The sequence below is a fragment of the Equus asinus genome, chromosome 6 (assembly GCF_041296235.1).
Source record: "Equus asinus isolate D_3611 breed Donkey chromosome 6, EquAss-T2T_v2, whole genome shotgun sequence".
In the NCBI taxonomy this organism is placed as follows: domain Eukaryota; kingdom Metazoa; phylum Chordata; class Mammalia; order Perissodactyla; family Equidae; genus Equus; species Equus asinus.
The window spans coordinates 94813758-94831802 of NC_091795.1; the positions used below are offsets into that span (position 1 = coordinate 94813758).

Below are 18045 nucleotides of genomic sequence, written 5' to 3' on the forward strand. Positions count from 1 at the left end.
TTTTCTCCTTTTTCTCCCCAAAGCCCCCCGGTACATAGTTGTATATTTCATTGTGGGTCCTTCTAGTTGTGGCATGTGGGACGCCGCCTCAGCGTGGTCCGATGAGCAGTGCCATGTCCGCGCCCAGGATCCGAACCAATGAAACACTGGGCCGCCTGCAGTGGAGCGCGCGAACTTAACCACTCGGCCACGGGGCCAGCCCCAACAGTTACTTTTTTTTTAACATTTTATTTTTCCTTTTTTTTCCCCAAAGCCTCCCAGTACATAGTTGTATATTTTCTTAGTCGTGGGTCCTTCTAGTTGTGGCATGTGGGACGCCACCTCAGCATGACCTAATGAGCGGTGCCATGTCTACACCCAGGATTTGAACCAGCGAAACCCTGGGCCGCCGAAGCGGAGCGCACAAACTTAACCACTCGGCCGCGGGGCCAGCCCCCTTAATGGTTACTTTTAATGTATAAACTAAAAGAAAGCTCTGAGGATCATCATTTACTAAAAAACACACACACAAACAAAAACCCTTAACACAGGTAAACAATCATGACGTTTTAAAAGGTTTGGATGGTTTCAGAGTCACAGTCCTCTGGGGCTGTTTGAGTTCAGCCTTGCCTGAAAGCATGGGGAAGAAAACTCCAGAGATTCATTGCTGCCCGATTATGGTTCTAACTTCTTTACTTCTTTGGACATTAAAATAACTTATCTGATATCTGTGTCACTGTGCAGACCAGCAAGAAATGCGGATATGCTGATAAAAATAATTTTTAATCTTTGGAGGGCAAGGGGCTTGCAAAGAAGCAGCCCATACAGGAAACGTTTTGTTGAAAGTTTTACATAACCACACTTAACCCAGATTTCAACAATCCCTAACACCAGAGGGGTTGGAAGCTCTCTCTCAAAAAACTCTTATCAGCACACATTAAGAGTCTAGTAATCTATAACAAAACCCTGGTCTGTTCTTTCAGGTCTGTTTTCCACTGTTTTTTTTTAAAAAAAAAAAAAATGTAGTGTGGAAACAACTAAAATCATGAATAAGTGCTTTGAGGAGAGGGTCTATAACTTTAACCTTAGAGACACTCCGTATTTATTTTAAACTACGGGATTAAATCAGCAAATAAGATGCAGACACACACACACACACAATATGGTAAGTTTCATGCAGCCTGCTTTAGTCTGTGCTTAGAAATTCGGTATATCTTTGACTCTCATCTGCCTTACCATACGGCTTAGTTCTATCATTTCTCTGCTGCAACTTTTCTTTGAAAATCCTGGGCCCACACATACATAAGATCTTTATTGAACCAGCCTCCTTTTCTTTCTGGATGCACTTACCATTTAGCTTCCTTTAAAAAAATCACACAAAAATACTCGTGTGGAGACAAGGCACCTTTTCAGAAATTACACTAAGATTTCATTTGATTTGCCTTTCTCCCAGCCATATGATTCAGCAAGTCATTCTTCTTGCTAGGCCAAGTTCCTTTCCTTGGAATATGAAGAGACTGGACCAAATTATTATTTTATTTATTTATTTATTTTTTTTTTAAAGATTTTATTTTTTTCCTTTTTCTCCCCCAAGCCCCCCGGTACATAGTTGTATATTCTTCGTTGTGGGTCCTTCTAGTTGTGGCATGTGGGACGCTGCCTCAGCGTGGTCTGATGAGCAGTGCCATGTCCGCGCCCGGGATTCGAACCAACAAAATACTGGGCTGCCTGCAGCGGAGCGCGCAAACTTAACCACTCGGCCACGGGCCAGCCCCCTGGACCAAATTATTTTTAAGATGTATTACCAGCTTTAAAATTCTAGGTAGTTTGAGTCTCATTTTTACCTGATTGTGATGCTTTGATGATGGGGAAAGGTTTTTGAGTGTGGACATCAGGCTGAGACTCTGCTCCACTTTCAACAAAAGAAGGACAGCTAAAGTCACTTAGCAGCTCAGGTTCACTATCCCAGTCTGAATGACTTGGATTATCTTCTAATACCTATTTGCAAAATAACATAAAATTATTGCATAGGAATTTAAAATGCAATAAAGTTTCAATCAACTTTTTAGTCTCCATTCTTAAACAGGACTAGCCATCTTAGGCTCATTAAACATTTGAAGAAAGCATCTAATATAAAAAACAGAGGCCAAAACAATCAAATCAGAGGGGAAATAACATTAATATCCTAAGCAATGTAAGAAAAGATGCTCCACAAAAATGAGGGAGTAAACTAGGAAAGATGAAACGGGATCAGGGAAATAAAGAATTTAACAAAAAAGAAGTGAAAGAAGTGCAATTAATGTCCATGAACTTAAAACATTCCTGACCATTGCAAACACCACAAAGAAACCACTCTAGAGAACTGCGACCATCTGCCACGTCCTTAAGACTGAAAGACCTCGACTTCTGCAAGGTGCCCCCGGCCGCTCCTGGCAATGCTTCTCAGAGAAGGGCCACAGACAAGGGTGAGTGAGGAAACCAGCTACCAGCAGGTGCCTCAGGCCTCCTCCCTGTAGCTCTAGTATCTACACCTATAAAAGCATCAAGTGTCGATAATGACTCCACGCACGCTGCTGTCTTCTCCTTACCAAGCCTACCTGGGGAATTTTTGCTTTGTATCTTCGCTAATTCCATCTCTCCTGCCTGAACTGTCCTTTTTCCTCCTTCTCTCCAACTCATTACTTACTCTATCATGCCACCTTTCCAATCGACTCTTCTTCAGTGATTTCTCATTTCCTTGAACTCCTGTGGCATTTACTGCATATAACAAGTAATTGACAAGGATATACTATCTCATATATCATTGTTTAATTTTTCGCACATGTACTGTTGAAATGGTAGAGTGTCCCCAAGAAAGGTCAGCTGGCTGGCTACCATAAAGCCTCATTAGCTGACATTACCTTGGGGGAACTGATCACAGTCAAAAAGCTATGCTCTCAGCCATGCACGCCAAGAAACTTGATCTTATTACGAGGAGCTAAGACTCATATTAAGGACACTCACACGAGAATGAAACAAAAAAATCAGGGAATGGAATAAGATGTTTGTGTCCTCTGTTAAGCACATCCCCTGCCTATAGGTAAGCATGCGAGAGGCAAGACAGACCATCAAGCTGCCTGATAAGCATGGACTCATTGAGAAAATTGAAGCAATCAGGAGCAAACTTCCACAGGTTCTCACAGGCAGTCACCTGCCAGCAAGTCTGCCACATCCCCTGGCCTCTGCTGGTTCTTCTGGTGGCCTATGCCAGCTCCCAGCTAAAGCCAGTTTCTCCCTTGTGTACTTGATCCTACCCCTCTCTCTACTCAGACTGTCATTCACTTCTACTGCCTCTCTCCAGTGAGAATTTCTTCTCTATCCTGGATCATTCCTAGCACTACACAAATATGCTATCATTTATCCCACTTAAAAAAAACTGCCCTTGACAACAGCTACAACGCAATTTCTTTGTACTTCTTTGCAGCAAAATGCCTTGAAAGATTTGTCCAGACTTACTGTCTCGGATTCTCTCCTCTCTATCTTATATCCCACTCCAATCAAACATTTTTTTTTTAAAGATTTTATTTTTCCTCTTTCTCCCCAAAGCCCCTCAGTACATAGTTGTGTATTTTTTTTTTAGTTGTGGGTCCTTCTAGTTGTGGCATGTGGCATGCCGCCTCACCATGGCCTGAGGAGCGGTGCCATGTCCGCACCCAGAATCTGAACAGGCGACCCTGGGCCGCCGCAGCAGAGTGCTCGAACTTAACCACTGCGCCACGGGGTCAGCTCCTCCAATCAAATTTTTTTTTTTGGAGGAAGACTAGCCCTGAGCTAACATCTGCTGCCAATCCTCCTCTTTTTGCTGAGGAAGACTGGCCCTGAGCTAACATCACACCCATCTTCCTCTACTTTGTACGTGGGACACCTACCACAGCATGGATTGCCAAGTGGTGCCATGTCCGCACCCGGGATCCAAACTGGCGAACCCTGGGCCGCCGAGAAGCGGATGGTGCACACTTAACCGCTGCACCACCGGGCTGGCCCCCAAACTTTTGATCCCACTGCTGCCCTCAATTTTTAGCCCTCTTCCTTCCTGGCTAGGCAGCAGAATTTCTCACAGTTGATCATTTCCCTCTTCTTAAAACTTTCTGTTCCCTCATTTCCAGAATGACCCCCTCACTTTCTTGGCTTTCTCCTACTTCACGAGTTGCTCCTCATACTTCTTGGCTGGTTCCTCTTTTATCCCAGACATCTTAACTCTAGAGTGACTCACAGCTTAGTTCTTGGTCCTTCTCTCTCTTCACTCCTGGGTGATGTCATCTGGTCTTGTGGTTTTAAATACTATCTACCAGTATTCAATTCTGAAATGCACTCCCCCCTCCCTCAATTTTTTTTTGGTGAGGAAGATTTGCCCTGAGCTAAAATCCACTGCCAATCCTTCTCTGTTCTTTTTTTCTTTTTTGCTTGAGGAAGATTAGCCCTGAGCTAACATCTGTGCCAATCTTCCTTTATTTTGTATGTGGGATGCCACCAAGGCATGGCTGATGAGTGGAGTAGGTCCATGCCCAGGATCCAAACTCGTGAACCCAGGTCACTGAGTGGAGCACATGGAACTTTAACCACTCGGCCACAGGGCCGGCACCCCGCTCCTCAAATTTTAACATCCCTGAAATCAGGATATATCTTACAAATAGTGGCATGTCATAATTTAATTTGCAGCATTATTTTCTTTCTTGGGAGTATTTAAAATAACAGTGCATCTTACAGATAATGCCATTTTAGATTTCACGATTATAGTGTAAGCTGACAGCTTCCAAATTTATATCTCTAGGCTGGACCTCACTCCTGAACTGAAGACTTGTATATCTGAGTATCTGAGATTTCCTCTTGGATATCTAACAGTTGTCTCAAACTTAACATGTCCAAAACTGACCTATCGATCTTCCTGCCCCACCTGTTATTTCAGCTAATGGCAACTCCTTTCTTCTAGCTGCTCAGGGCAAAAACCTTAAGAGCCATCCTTGATTCCGCTCTTTCTCTCACACCCCATGGCCAATCCATCAGGAAATTCTGCAGGCTCTCTCTAAAGTTTATCTAGAATCCTACCACGTATTTCCATTCCTACCACCTGCTCCCAGCCATTTCTCCTCTAGAGGTGTGCTTCTCCAACTTCAGTGTGCCCAGGAAGCACCTAGGAGCTCTGTCAAAATGTGTAATCTGTTTCAGTAGGTCTGGGTGAGGCCTGACAGTCTGCATGTCTTCCCCCAGATATCCTCATGGCTTACTTTCTCTCTTCCTTAAGGCTGCTCCTCAGAGGTCTTCCCTGGCCACTCCATATCAAACAGCACCCTTCGCTGCCTTCTCATTTTCTATCCTTCTTACCCAGATCTACATACTTGCTTGTCTGCTTGCTTCTCCTGGAAGTTTTAAGTAATTTATTTCACCCAAGATTACACAAGTCAAAAGCAGTGGAGCCAGGATTCAGATGCAGGCCTCTTACTGTTCCTGGAACAGTTCTACCCAAAGCACACAAAAAATTTACTGAATATGTGAGAAGACTAAGCTTCCAATTTAAAATAATTGTTTCTTTTACCTTTCAAAAGAGTTCAGCTGTACTCTTTTGATAGAAATTATATTACCAATTTATATACCAGCTTAAAATTTTGCTTATTGTTTATTTATTCACCAAGATTTTAGTGTAATGCCTACCTTACTTTAAACAGGTGTTTACTCAAGTCAACAAAGCCTCTTTTATTATCTGAAGTTAACCTAAAAATATTAAAATTCAGAGAGAATCCCAGGTTCCGATTTTAAATTTCTGTTAGGCAAAGCCCCAGTGCATAAACATAACCAACAAATACCTTAGCTATGTAATTTTAAACATTAAGCTCTTAATATTTTGGATAATTCTTTCTCTTCTTTTTCAAAGTGTCACCTTAGAACTATACAGCATCTTTTGCTTTTCTTGAGAAGTACCTGCCCCCTGAATCAAAATAGGATAATGTTTCATAATTCTACGGTTATAAAATGTTGTCTGCATTATCTTACACCATACACAAAAATTAACTCAAAAGTGATTAAATACTTGAACGTAAGACCTGAAACCATAAAACTCCTAGAAGAAAATATAGGCAGCACACACTTCAATATCAGTCTTAGCAGCATCTTTTCGAATACCATGTCTACTGGCAAGAGAAACAAAAGAAAAAATAAACAAATGGGACTACATCGGACTAAAAAGCTTCTGCAAGGCAAAGGAAACCATCAAAGCAAAAAGACAACCCACCAACTGGGAGAAAATATTTGCAAATCATATGGCCAACAAGGAGTTAATTTCCAAAATATATAAAGAACTCATAAAACTCAACAACAAAAAAACAAATAACCTGATCAAAAACTGGACAGAGGATATGAACAGACATTTTTCCAAAGATATACAGATGGCCAAAAGATACATGAAAAAATGTTCAACATCACTAATTATTAGCGAAATACAAATGAAAACTGCAACGAGCTATCACCTTACACCTGTGAGAACGGCTATAACTACCAAGACAAAAAACAACAAATGTTGGACAGGATATGGAGAAAAGGGAACCCTCATACACTGCTGGTGGGAATGCAAACTGGTGCAACCACTATGGAAAACAGTATGGAGATTTCTCAAAAACTTAAAAATAGAACTACCATATGATCCAGCCATCCCACTACTGGGTATTTATCCAAAGAACATGAAATCACCAATACAAAGAGATTTATGCACCCCTATGTTCACTGCAGCATTATTCACAATAGCCAAGATGTGGAAGCAACCAAGTGCCCATCAACTGATGACTGGATAAAGAAGATGTGGTATACATACACATACACACACACACACACACACACACACACACACACACACAATGGAATACTACTCAGCCATAAAAAAGACAAAATCATCCCATATGCAACAACGTGGATGGACCTTGAGGGTATTATGTTAAGCCATATAAGCCAGATAGAGAAAGACAAACACCATATGATTTCACTCATATGTGGAAGATAATAAACAAATGCATAAAAAGAACAGATTAGTGGTTACCAGAAGGGAAGGGAGTAGGGAGATGGGTGAAAGGATAAAGAGCCACATATGTATGGTGATGGACAAAAACTAGATTATTGGCGGTGAGCATGATGCAGTCTATACAGAAACTGATATATAATAATGCACACCTGAAATTACACAATGTTATAAACTAATATGACCTCAATAATAAAAAAAAAGAGTTGTATTTTCCACTAAATTCAAGTTATTTCTCGAGTTTATTTAAATTCATGTTATTTCTCAAGTTTACTTAAATTCACTATCTCATATTTAAAAAGGACATTTTCCAAACTAATTCCTTAGGTTATTCCCCCTTTTATCATTGTATCTTGCACAACTTGACTAGTCTAAACTTCTCATTCTTAGACCTATTCCTTTCACTCAGAGCTGGGTTTCTCAGTCCTGGGTCACTAAAACTCTGCATGTGGAACCTATGAGACCCCAACCAAACAGTGAAACACTGGGCCAAGTTTCTAAGCTCTTAACAAATGTGTGTCAAATAGATTCAGAATCTCTTCTCAGGCCTGGAAAATAAATACCACACATCAAAGTTTATCAAATTTGCCTTTCTTAGCAGTGGAATCCTCTGCTACCCCAAATAAACTGTTCCACGGCATATTTACAAAGCAGTTAAAAGCAAACTGCTAAAAATACAGCTGCTCTGGTGGATGTTGGGGGAGGGTGGTAAGGCACCCAGACTTATTTTTCTTTACATAAAGGCTTCTGAGAAGAGATGATAACTGAGATGAATCTGAGATGCCAGGTAAAGTAAGTAGGTATTACAAACTAAAGGAGTAACATATGCAAAAAAATTTTTTAATAGTACAATGACAGAAATTCCTTAAGCTTCCATTTAGAAACTTAACCACAAATTTCTTTACATTTCAACTAGTCAAATAAGAAGTCAAAATTAATTCCAATGTCAGGATCAGTGACCCTGTCTTCCTGGACTATAATAGAAATCTCTTCACTGAAGGTCCTCTGACAAGCATCATAAACCCAGGTGAGGCTGAATCTCATCTTCACCTCTGCTCTCAATAGAAATGTCTTTTAGTCTCACTTTTCAGACCTGTGCCTTACCGGAGCTTTCCTTTTACTGGTATAAACTGGATTTTTACAATAAGCCTGCTTGCTCTTCTGAAGGTAGCGCTTCCAAAAATTATGTAAAACTTCATTCTAAGGTGAAAGGGAAATGAGTGGCAATTCAGGTTACGATGGCAAATATACAGGCACATTTATACCACAGAATCTCTTGTACTTTACACATTGTCTTCTACTAAATGTTTTCTTACTTACTTTTCCATAAAAAGAATTACATCACAATATCAGGTATATGGGAAAAACTAAATAAATTCTTCTTAATCTTAGATTTTAGAAAAGGAAGAGACTAGCTCCTTAAAGATCACCTAGGTGAATCCCTACCTTTTGCAAGTGAATTAAGTGTCAGAGAAAGAAAGGAATTTACACATGACTACACTTCCAGTTAGGGGAAAAGCTGCTATCGAGTCTAGCAATCTACCGACCCCGGGGTCCAAGTGAAAGTAAAACAAAACGAACAAAACAAGACAGAACTACTTTTCCGTTTATTCATCACCTTCTAGGTACAAGGCATCCGTTAGCTCTAACACAATACTGCAAGATAGCTATCATCTCTATTTTATCACTGCAGAAACTGAGTAACCTGGCCAAAATGACCTAGCCAATAAGCAGAAAAGGTATGAATAGGACTTGGAGTCAGTTCTGGTTCTGGAGCCTGTGTTCTTAGCATAATGCCGCTCTAGCACCATGACCTGGGGAGGTCTAAGTGGTTAGGCTCATTGGCTAATTTCAGAGAAACTCTTTTCAGGATTAACCCCAATGAAGGGGGTAGAAGGCTATATAGGAGTAAACCCTACTGAAGCTATTTGGTGTAACTATATCAAACTATTTATTTAAAAACTCTTATACCTAGGATGACTATGCAGGGAGAAACCAGATTCACAAAGCCCTAGACTACCAGCAATCATACCTAATGCAAGGATTGCCATGGGTAAGCCTCTCTTGTTTCATGTTTTTGGATTTTTAATTCCTATAATACTTTCAGGGTAGCCTCAGAGTCCATTTAGGCCATGGGTTGGTCCAGAGGGCATTGTGTTTTGGTTTGCCCTAGATTCTGGTGTGAATAGCAAAGACTCCTCTACAAATCTGTTCTTGGTGACTTCAGTAAACACTGATCTTTCCCTCTTCTCTTTGCCCTTACTGTTATCTATGAGCATATCATTACATAATTTTGTGTTTACTCATTCCACAGATGCACAAAACCCTCTCTTCAGCTAGGCTAGATCTCTGAGCACTTTGTTTCCAATGATGGGCATGAAGCAAGTGTACAGTAACCACTTGTTGCTAAATTACTGGCTTTTAAAAAAATTCCTGAAACGGCTTCAACCAGATGAGGGAATATGAAACTCAAATAATAGCAGGGATACCATGGGTACTCCTGAGAGGCAGCAAAGTCAAAGTGTGATTCCTGGACCAGCAGCATCAGTGTCACCTGGGAACTTGTTAGAAAGGCAAATTCTTGGGCCCTACTCCAGATCTACTTAGTCAGAACCCTGGAGTGCGGTCCAGCAATCTGTGCTTGAGCAGTCCTCCACGTGATTCTGATGCACAATCAAGTCTGAGCACCTCCGATTTAACGTAGCACTCCCCAAAGTGCGTTCTGTGGAAACCAAGTCCTGATGGACGCTCCACAAACATACACACATCGAAGGATTTTGTTCTCAAATTGTGAATACTACATACTACATTCCCTTGGAAATTAAACAAGCACATTAACACATAAAAGGCACCAATTTAAGTCTGCAAAGTTGCTTGTTCTACTTTGTTTAACCCAATGTTTCCTAAATATCTGAAGACTAAAACTTTTACTATTTTCTTTTGGATGCACTGCTTATTTACATTCTGTAGAACACACTTCGGGAATTTCTGGTCTAGTAAAAGGATTAAAGCAAAAACATCAGAAAAATGATTCTTCTAGTATCCCTAACGTTATTACTGATAACCCTACTATTCTTCTTAGTTTCACTTTAAATCTATTGTTCTTCAAACAACAAAATGTAAAGCCAACATCTAGCCACAAATGGACTTACCTTTAACTCTGGGCCTACTCCGAGGGTCTTTAAGGCTTCTGCTTGTTGATAGAGTATGTGCTGAAAACCTTCGCACACATACCAATCCCAGCCTTTCTCTAAATGACATACAACATGTTTCAGACATTTGTATTCCTAATTTACTAACAGTAATGCTACTAAATAGTGACGATTGTGTTTTACACATTGCAACTGCAATTTTTTTGTATACCCCTGAATAGGGTTTCCATTCAAACATACAAATCTGGCAAATTTACACACAAATGCTAAAGCTAAACATAATTTTTATAATTTATCAGAATTTAAATATTTAAAATTATCTACAGTTTTTCTGAAATATTAATGTAAAAGGCAGGAAAATTAATAGTCACCATGTTAAAAAAAAAGTAAGTTTTAAAAATGTATACCGTAGTGGACAATGCGCAGCAGAATCCTAAATGAAAGGATGCTCAGTACTCAACCACTGCTTCTACCACCCCTTTGTGAGTTCCAACTCACAAAGAAAGGGAACAAGAAGTATTTGGAGAACGAATGAACAAAAGCCAAGATGTGATGGTCCAGGAGTGCAGGAAAGCCCAATAAGAACAAAGTGAATAAACTGTTCAAGGGCATTCTGCTTTTCTGGAAACGGTTCTAGGCTACAGGGAGAAACTGAAAGCAAGGAAACTAAGACTTATTGAGCTCTGCCTAGGTACCAGGTGTGTGCAAGCTATCTTAAGTAGGTTATTATCTTCAATCCTCAAAACAATCCTAAGAGATTGTGAAGAAATCTACCACTCCAGTTGACAGAGCTGCATGTTTAAATATTATTACCAGTTAAAAAAAAAGTTAAAATCTGTTAAGACCTTTGTTTTACCCCTCCCTGCTGGACAAATACTGTAACTCTGAAAAGTATGCTGTCAGCACTTTCTACACACAGCTTCTGAAGTCTGTTACTATGACTCCAAGATCCCCTTTCCCCTGCATACGTCACAGGACTCCTACTCCCCTCCTTCACCTCAGTGTCACACTGACTAACTCAATTTCTGGAAAGGGTCTCCGGGTTGTACAGGGTAAAACAGACAGCCTGTAATTTTGATGCATTCCCAAGTTGAGGGAGTTGAAGCTCTGCAAGCTACATAGACATGCTGTCTCTTCTTGCACATTCTTCTTACAAACTGATAGCCACATTTTAAATTCTGAGTCTAGGTTCCTATTTTATATGACAAATGGTATTAACATTCTCATTTTACAGATGTAGAAACTAAGGATAAAGAGGTTGAATATAAGACACTTGACATCTAATTTGAAGCATCTGAAGTTCCCTCAGCAATTTAAGTTTAAACTATACATTTTAATTATTTAGATAGGTAAAGTCCAAATTAATCAGGTTTTACTCTGATAAAATCTAATTGAAATTAATGAAGTTTTAGCCTAATAAAAATAGTCATTGTAAAGGTTAAACAGGAACACAGCTTAGCATTTAGGCATTCTCTCTCTTATTCATCTAGGAACGTCAATGTATTTCACACAGATATCTCATTAACATTTATACAAACATAATATATTTCATGTGTGTGTATCCTTAAAGCTACCTCAGGTAGAAGATTACACTACTATCATTAGCCTGGTTTCAAACCTGAGAATCTGGCCCTAGGTAATTAGACACAGAAATAAAAAGCATCAGTTAGACTTTACCTCAGACTCTTCTCTACAATGGCTAACTACATGTACTCACTGCATTATGAAATAGATTCCATTTCAAAGCACACCCATGCTGAGATTATTTTAAGGGAAAATAATCTTCCATAGTTTAAAAGGGTGTGTTCAAAATCAAATGTGAAAAATGGATTTCTGAAAGTTGAATATCATGCTTAACCTGCTTAACCTGACAATTTCATAGTTGAATCATTTCAGAAAATGAACATTTTTCTTTAAAAGCACAGAAACTCACACTCATAATAGACAATAGATAAAGAACAGAAAAACATACGCCAAGAGATAAAAAGAAATATGCTCCCTTTGCTATTATTATTTTTTGTATAACGTTTGCTCCCCTGGAAAAGCAACTCATTGTTGACAAGCAGGATAAAAAAAGGCCCTGCTTTAAGACATCTGCTTCCAATCTTACCATCAATAATTACCCACCTTAATTCCATTTTGGATTATCTAGTTAAATTTTGGCAGCTTCTCTAGAATCTATTTAAAATTCCATTCCACATCCCCAAATCATGAAGGTGAAAAACATGACCGAAGAATGCTAAGCGCATATGAAGAAAGAGCTTACCAAGTTTTCTTTTTCTTTTAAGTCCCCGGTTGATGGCTTGTATTTTAGTATTAGGAATAGCCCCAGTGTTTACAACTTCCTTAGATCTCTGCAGGAAACAGAAACAGACCACTAAGGAGAGAGTTTCACATCTCTCTAAATATATTTCCGAGCACGCTCTGGGGAAGTGTTATGAACCAAATTGTTAGTGTCAGGACCAATGATGGTAACATTTTGGGAAAATTACATAAACAGTAACATTCTGGTTAACCTTTATATTGCTTTCTCATTCAAAAGTTCTCAGTACTTAAAACTGCCTGGAACACAGTAAACACTAAATAAATGTCTGTCAAATGAATAAACTTTTACTTTAAATCTCTTTTTAACTGTTTCACACCAAACCTAAAGTCAAATTTATTTACTTTTTTCTACATCCAAAACACACTTTGGAATTAAAATGGTTTCCATATTTATTATAATCGGCAATGCCTGAACTACTTACAGATTAGTTTCATCCTACTTCTCTGTGTTTGAATACTGCAGCAAAACAGATTTATTTATGAAATTATAAAAGTACTACTTTTCATTTTTAATCAAACCTATAGGATTTTAGAATGACTAAATGCTGAGTACAATTCACCCCAAAGTTTTCAATTCCAAGTGCTCTCAACAATTGGTACCTAAGATTCTGCCTCTCTCACAACCAATAAATAAAAGTATTAAGTCTTAATGATGGAAGTAAGGTGAAGATTTTCAATCAACAGGGAACATTTATATATTTCTCTAAATTTAGAGATTTGGAATGAAATTTATTTTCAACTTTGATTAAGAATAAAAGAGGGGCCGGCCCCGTGGCTGAGTGGTTAAGTCCGTGCACTCCGCGTTGGCGGCCCAGGGTTTCACAGGTTCAGATCCTGGTCGCAGACGTAGCACCGCTTGTCAGGCCATGCTGAGGCAGCGGCCCATGTAGCACAACCAGAGGCACTCACAGCCGGAATATATAACTCTATACTGGGGGGACTTTGGGGAGAAGAGAAGAAACAAAAAAAGATTGGCAACAGATGTTAGCTCAGGTGCCAATCTTTAAAAAAAAAAAAGAATAAAAGAAACATCTCCAACAATAGGATTTTGGGACTTCATTCTCTCTAGTCACAGAAACCATATTCGCAGCAGTTCTGGTGGAGTGGGTTGGCCACACTGAGAACATAAGACACATCAGAATACATACCAAAGCAGTTACCCAGCAAAGACAGACAAAAGCTATAAAGAGTAGGCCTCTATCAATTCAGAAGACCTTTTTCCAGACTGTAGAGAGTATGTGCAGCTTGAGAATTATATACACAGTAAGCTGGAGGGCAGGAAAAAAATGGCTTAACATCTGGACTAAACAAAACGTGAAATAACTAAAAGCTAGAAAAAGCTAAATAACCAAACTGGAGCTATAATTAATTAAATTAGTGAGTGGTTATATTGTAGGATAGTTATACATTCAATTAGAATGTCCACTAATGTTCACAATAACAGGAAAATATTTAATTTATTAAGACAGAAGATTCAATAGTACTCACCCACATCTCTTTTCTCTTCCCATACACAGAAAAAAAAAAAGACTAAATAAAAGTTTTTGAAATGCTGTGTGTTGAGATTATTGATTTTAACTTTCATCTTCATAATTTCTAAATTTTCTATAATGAATCTGCCCTTATAATCATAATCTATTAAAATCACACAATTCTAGCCTAGACCTTTATTAAATATCCATGAAATAGTTGCAAGAATATCTATTATATAAATTGGCCACGCTTAAGACCCCCAAAATTTTTTCCTGTAAAAAATATACCAAGGTAACATTCTAATTCCTCTACCAATTCAGAAGGCCTTTTCCCAAATTGTAGAGAGTATCTGCAGCTTGAGAATTATATACAGAGCAAACTGGAAGGTACTGAAAGGGGCAGCAAAATAGAGCAAGTTGTACCACGACTTCCACTCTTCGTAGGTGTAACTACTGTCTCATTGGTCATTCCCTGCCCACTGATTTCTACACCGCCCACTACACCACCACACTCCACGCAGCACTGATCACATTTAGTCTATAGGAAGAAGACACCCGGACGGCCATAAAGCCAAGAGTAACCACTGAAGTTGTGCAACACACAGCTTTGCTTATCATATGGAAGGCACTGAGTTAGGTTTTGGCCTATATAAGATGTTGCCCACCTGCTAGAATGCTGTATTCTTGACAAGTTACTCCACACAAGTTGACCAGTCTTTCAAATGTGGAACAAGGTAATGGTATTTGGATCTTTCAAGTTAAAAAATGACTGCAGCAGATTTTATCAGACAGAAATTAACAGAAACATTATCAAAGACATAAATGAAGGTAGCAGTTAGTTAATGTAGTTTAATTTAAACAAAAACAGTACGCTAACTTCACCTGCTAATGCCAAATAGTCCATCTGGATGCAATCTTCCCTCACTGTGTTCACATTTACACCGCTGGTGCAAAGTAAATGGTGAGTAAAACTGCTAGTGCCTTAACATGCATCAAAGCAGAGGATCAAACTGCACATATTTAAAGTGTACAATGTGATGTGTGTGTGTATCCACGAAACCATCACCACAATCAAGGTAATGAACATATCCATCACTCCAACGATTCCATTGCAGGAGTACTTATCTTTTTAATATTCTGTGAGACTAAATGAGAGGTAGACATAAAAACTTACGCTGCAGACTGAAGAACAATGATTATCTCAAAGAAGAGCTCTTGTGTGATTGAATCACAAGCTAAATTAACCACTTTTCTTGAGGAAAAAAATTGTTTTACTTGTTTCATATATTCTATCCAGGCTTTTAGTTGTTTAAGGTGGGAAGGTAAACCTGGTTCCTATTACTCCATCTTGGCCAGAAGCAGAAGTCTACACAATTACTTTTATCTGTCCCAAATTTGCCTTCCTTAAGCCTATACGGTGAAGGCAATATTTGTTCCCTCTTGGATCTGTAGATTTTGAGCAAATCCTTTTCCAGAGAGAAGAGTCTTGGCCTGTTTAGCCTGTCCAATAGCAGACTGTCCACATCCTTGATTATTTTGCTTATACTGCCCTGAAGGTGTGGTAAGCAGAACACGACCCAACACTCTCAGTGTAAGGTAGCCTCATTTACCAAGGTTCTACAGGACAGTATGACAATCTCCGTTTTAGGAGGCAGTGTGATGGGGTAAAATGAACACTGGAGTCAGAAGACCCAGGTTCAAGCCCTGGCTGAACACTTCGCACTTATGTGACTTTGGCAAACGCACTGAACTCATGAGCCCTACTCGCCCTATCTATAGATAGGCATAAGAGTATATCCCACAGGTCATCATGAGAAGGAAACGAAGTAATGGATAAGAAAACACTTTGTAACGCTGTGAGGTGCTGTACAAAGATAAAATGATAACGAAGCATATTTCCAATACTCCCAACAATCCTCAGTCTTGCTAACTCTCCATCTTCCAAACCTTTAAGCTACCCCAACACATTAAAAACTCTTAATAAGTATTAACTAATAAAAAGAAATAATCTTCTAAGTATAATTTTAATCATTTCCCCTTAGACTATACAGTCTGAATCAGGAAATCATGTACATATGTGGCCCAACATCATTTCAAAAACTCATCCTAAATCTGATCTACAAATTCTTTAACACGTGTGTAAGCCTTTGGAAGACGACTTACGATCTTGGAAGTCGGGCATTGCATGAGTGATAAAAATAGATCGATTCTTCGGGAACTATGCCACATATCAGGCTGAAACAGCAATTTTTAAAACATAAGCAGATTCATAAATGAGATCGATTACTTACTTCTGTAACGTTGTGGCAAGAAGTACAATAATATTTGCCTTCATCTGTAAGACCCCAAGAGACAGCGGCACACTGAGTACAGCGTTCCTTGAACTCTTTCTGTAGAAGAGGGAAACCACACTCAACACACTGTACCCAAACCCAGCAATTCTACTTATAGGGTTCCCTGCAATTTTACTCTATAAATAAAAAATAATCAAAAACAGAAAATAGATCAGGGACATTATCTACAAACAAGGAAAATAGCAGTTCAGTCTTTGAGCAGTTTGAGACCAAATTAAACTATTAAAGAAATGTTTCTAAAATATGCAGTGTGTAAGGGAAAAAAAGAAGAAAAGGTGGTAGGGGTAAAATGGAAAAAAAAGATGAGTAAATAATACTCCTTGAGAATGCTGTGACAAAAAGAGATGACAAGACTTAAGTATAGAGAAGATTAAAAAACTAGAAATAGCATACCATTTGGAACTTCCTCCAGGACACTAAAAACACATACTCACCGCAAAACAACCAGATTTTTATTAGGGTTGTTTCGAGCTTCCATTTACTCACTCAGCAATATAAGGAGGATCAACTTTGTATGTAACAGGCATCGAGCTAGGTGCTGGAGGACTGAAGTCCTTCTATCACCATAAGCTTCCGCACACACACAGACTGGCACTAAAGTACTGCTTCCCACCTCTTTGGTGTTTGACGTTATCATTGATCTAATTACCGAATACTCCTTTAACACCATCAGAGGGAGGTGTTTTAAGTAGTACGTCAAAAATGAATGCCAAGTTTATTTCGACGAGCTGGTGCAGTTTTCATTAACCTGTCCTGATAACTACCGTTACTTTGGAGCGTCCCCAAACCCCAGCCTGGAATCCCTGCACCGGCCCGTGGCGAGGATTCCCAGAGACCGGCAGGGGCGACTTGGGGGTATTCTGGTTCCAACCCCGGCGCCCCCTCGCCCACCCCAGCATCCCTGGGAACCCGTGAGTGTCCGGGCGAGAGAGGATGAGCCATGTGGGGCCACCCACAGAACCCTCCTCATCCAGCCAACAACTTCATCCCGCTCCTGAAACACACCCACTTCGACTAACGCTTCCACCCACAGCCTCCAGCTCTTTCCGAAAACCCCGCGCACACGCGGTCGCCAACCCCATCCCTCCCGCCGCCCGCAGCCTTCCGCCCCGCCCTCCTTCGGCCGGGGGACGCCCCCACAGCCAGCCTCCGGCTACCAGCCCCTTCTCCCCAGCTTCCTTGCCCCGGCCCCGCCGTCGGGCCCGCCCGGCGCGCTGCCCCCTCACCGCCTCGTCCAGGTCCATAACGACGCCGCCGCCGCCGCCGCCGCCCGGGCCCGTTACCCGGCACTGGCGCCGCTTCCGGCAGCGTCGGGAGGAGCCCTCCGGGCGGAAACCGAGCCCCTGAGTTTGGATTCCGGGCGGCGCCTGCGGCCGCGGGGAAACCTCTGCTCGCGCGCGAGGCAAAGCTCCGCGAATCCTGCATCCCCCTCCCAGACTGCATCCCTTTCTAGTAGTCGAGGTAACAGAAACCAACCAGTAAGAAACTGGGCGGTGCCGAACGCTGGGCTGATTCAATCACGCTCTTCTGACAGCGTTCGTTCCAAGACCCTCTTAGTCTTTTAAGGGGCAAGGGAGGCGGCGTGCAGGGCCAGTCCCGGGGCGAGGACCGGGCTCGGGGCCAGGACCCGGCTCGGGGCCTTCCCCGTCCTTCTGGCGTCGAACAGCACCGAGAGGCGTGCGCTTCTGGACAAAGAACATACGTGGTTGAGTTAGACCTGG

General features: G+C 40.6%; 1 protein-coding gene across 3 annotated transcripts in view; it reads right to left on the reverse strand.

The window, feature by feature from the left end:
* Nucleotides 1–18045, reverse strand: part of TAF1B (TATA-box binding protein associated factor, RNA polymerase I subunit B) — a 106936-nt gene that overhangs the window by 51141 nt on the left and 37750 nt on the right. For 2 of the 3 annotated variants that reach the window (XM_014866757.3, XM_070512628.1), the window contains exons 1-6: nucleotides 17551–17710; nucleotides 16262–16360; nucleotides 12440–12527; nucleotides 10174–10271; nucleotides 8126–8221; nucleotides 1824–1977 (exon numbers count right to left, since the gene is read on the reverse strand). In XM_014866757.3, the coding sequence (XP_014722243.1) occupies nucleotides 1824–1977; nucleotides 8126–8221; nucleotides 10174–10271; nucleotides 12440–12527; nucleotides 16262–16360; nucleotides 17551–17568 (553 nt within the window). In that variant the 5' untranslated portion in view covers nucleotides 17569–17710. Of the gene's footprint in view, nucleotides 1–1823; nucleotides 1978–8125; nucleotides 8222–10173; nucleotides 10272–12439; nucleotides 12528–16261; nucleotides 16361–17550; nucleotides 17711–18045 lie in introns of those variants that run through there. The other variant, XM_070512629.1, reaches the window with a different exon arrangement.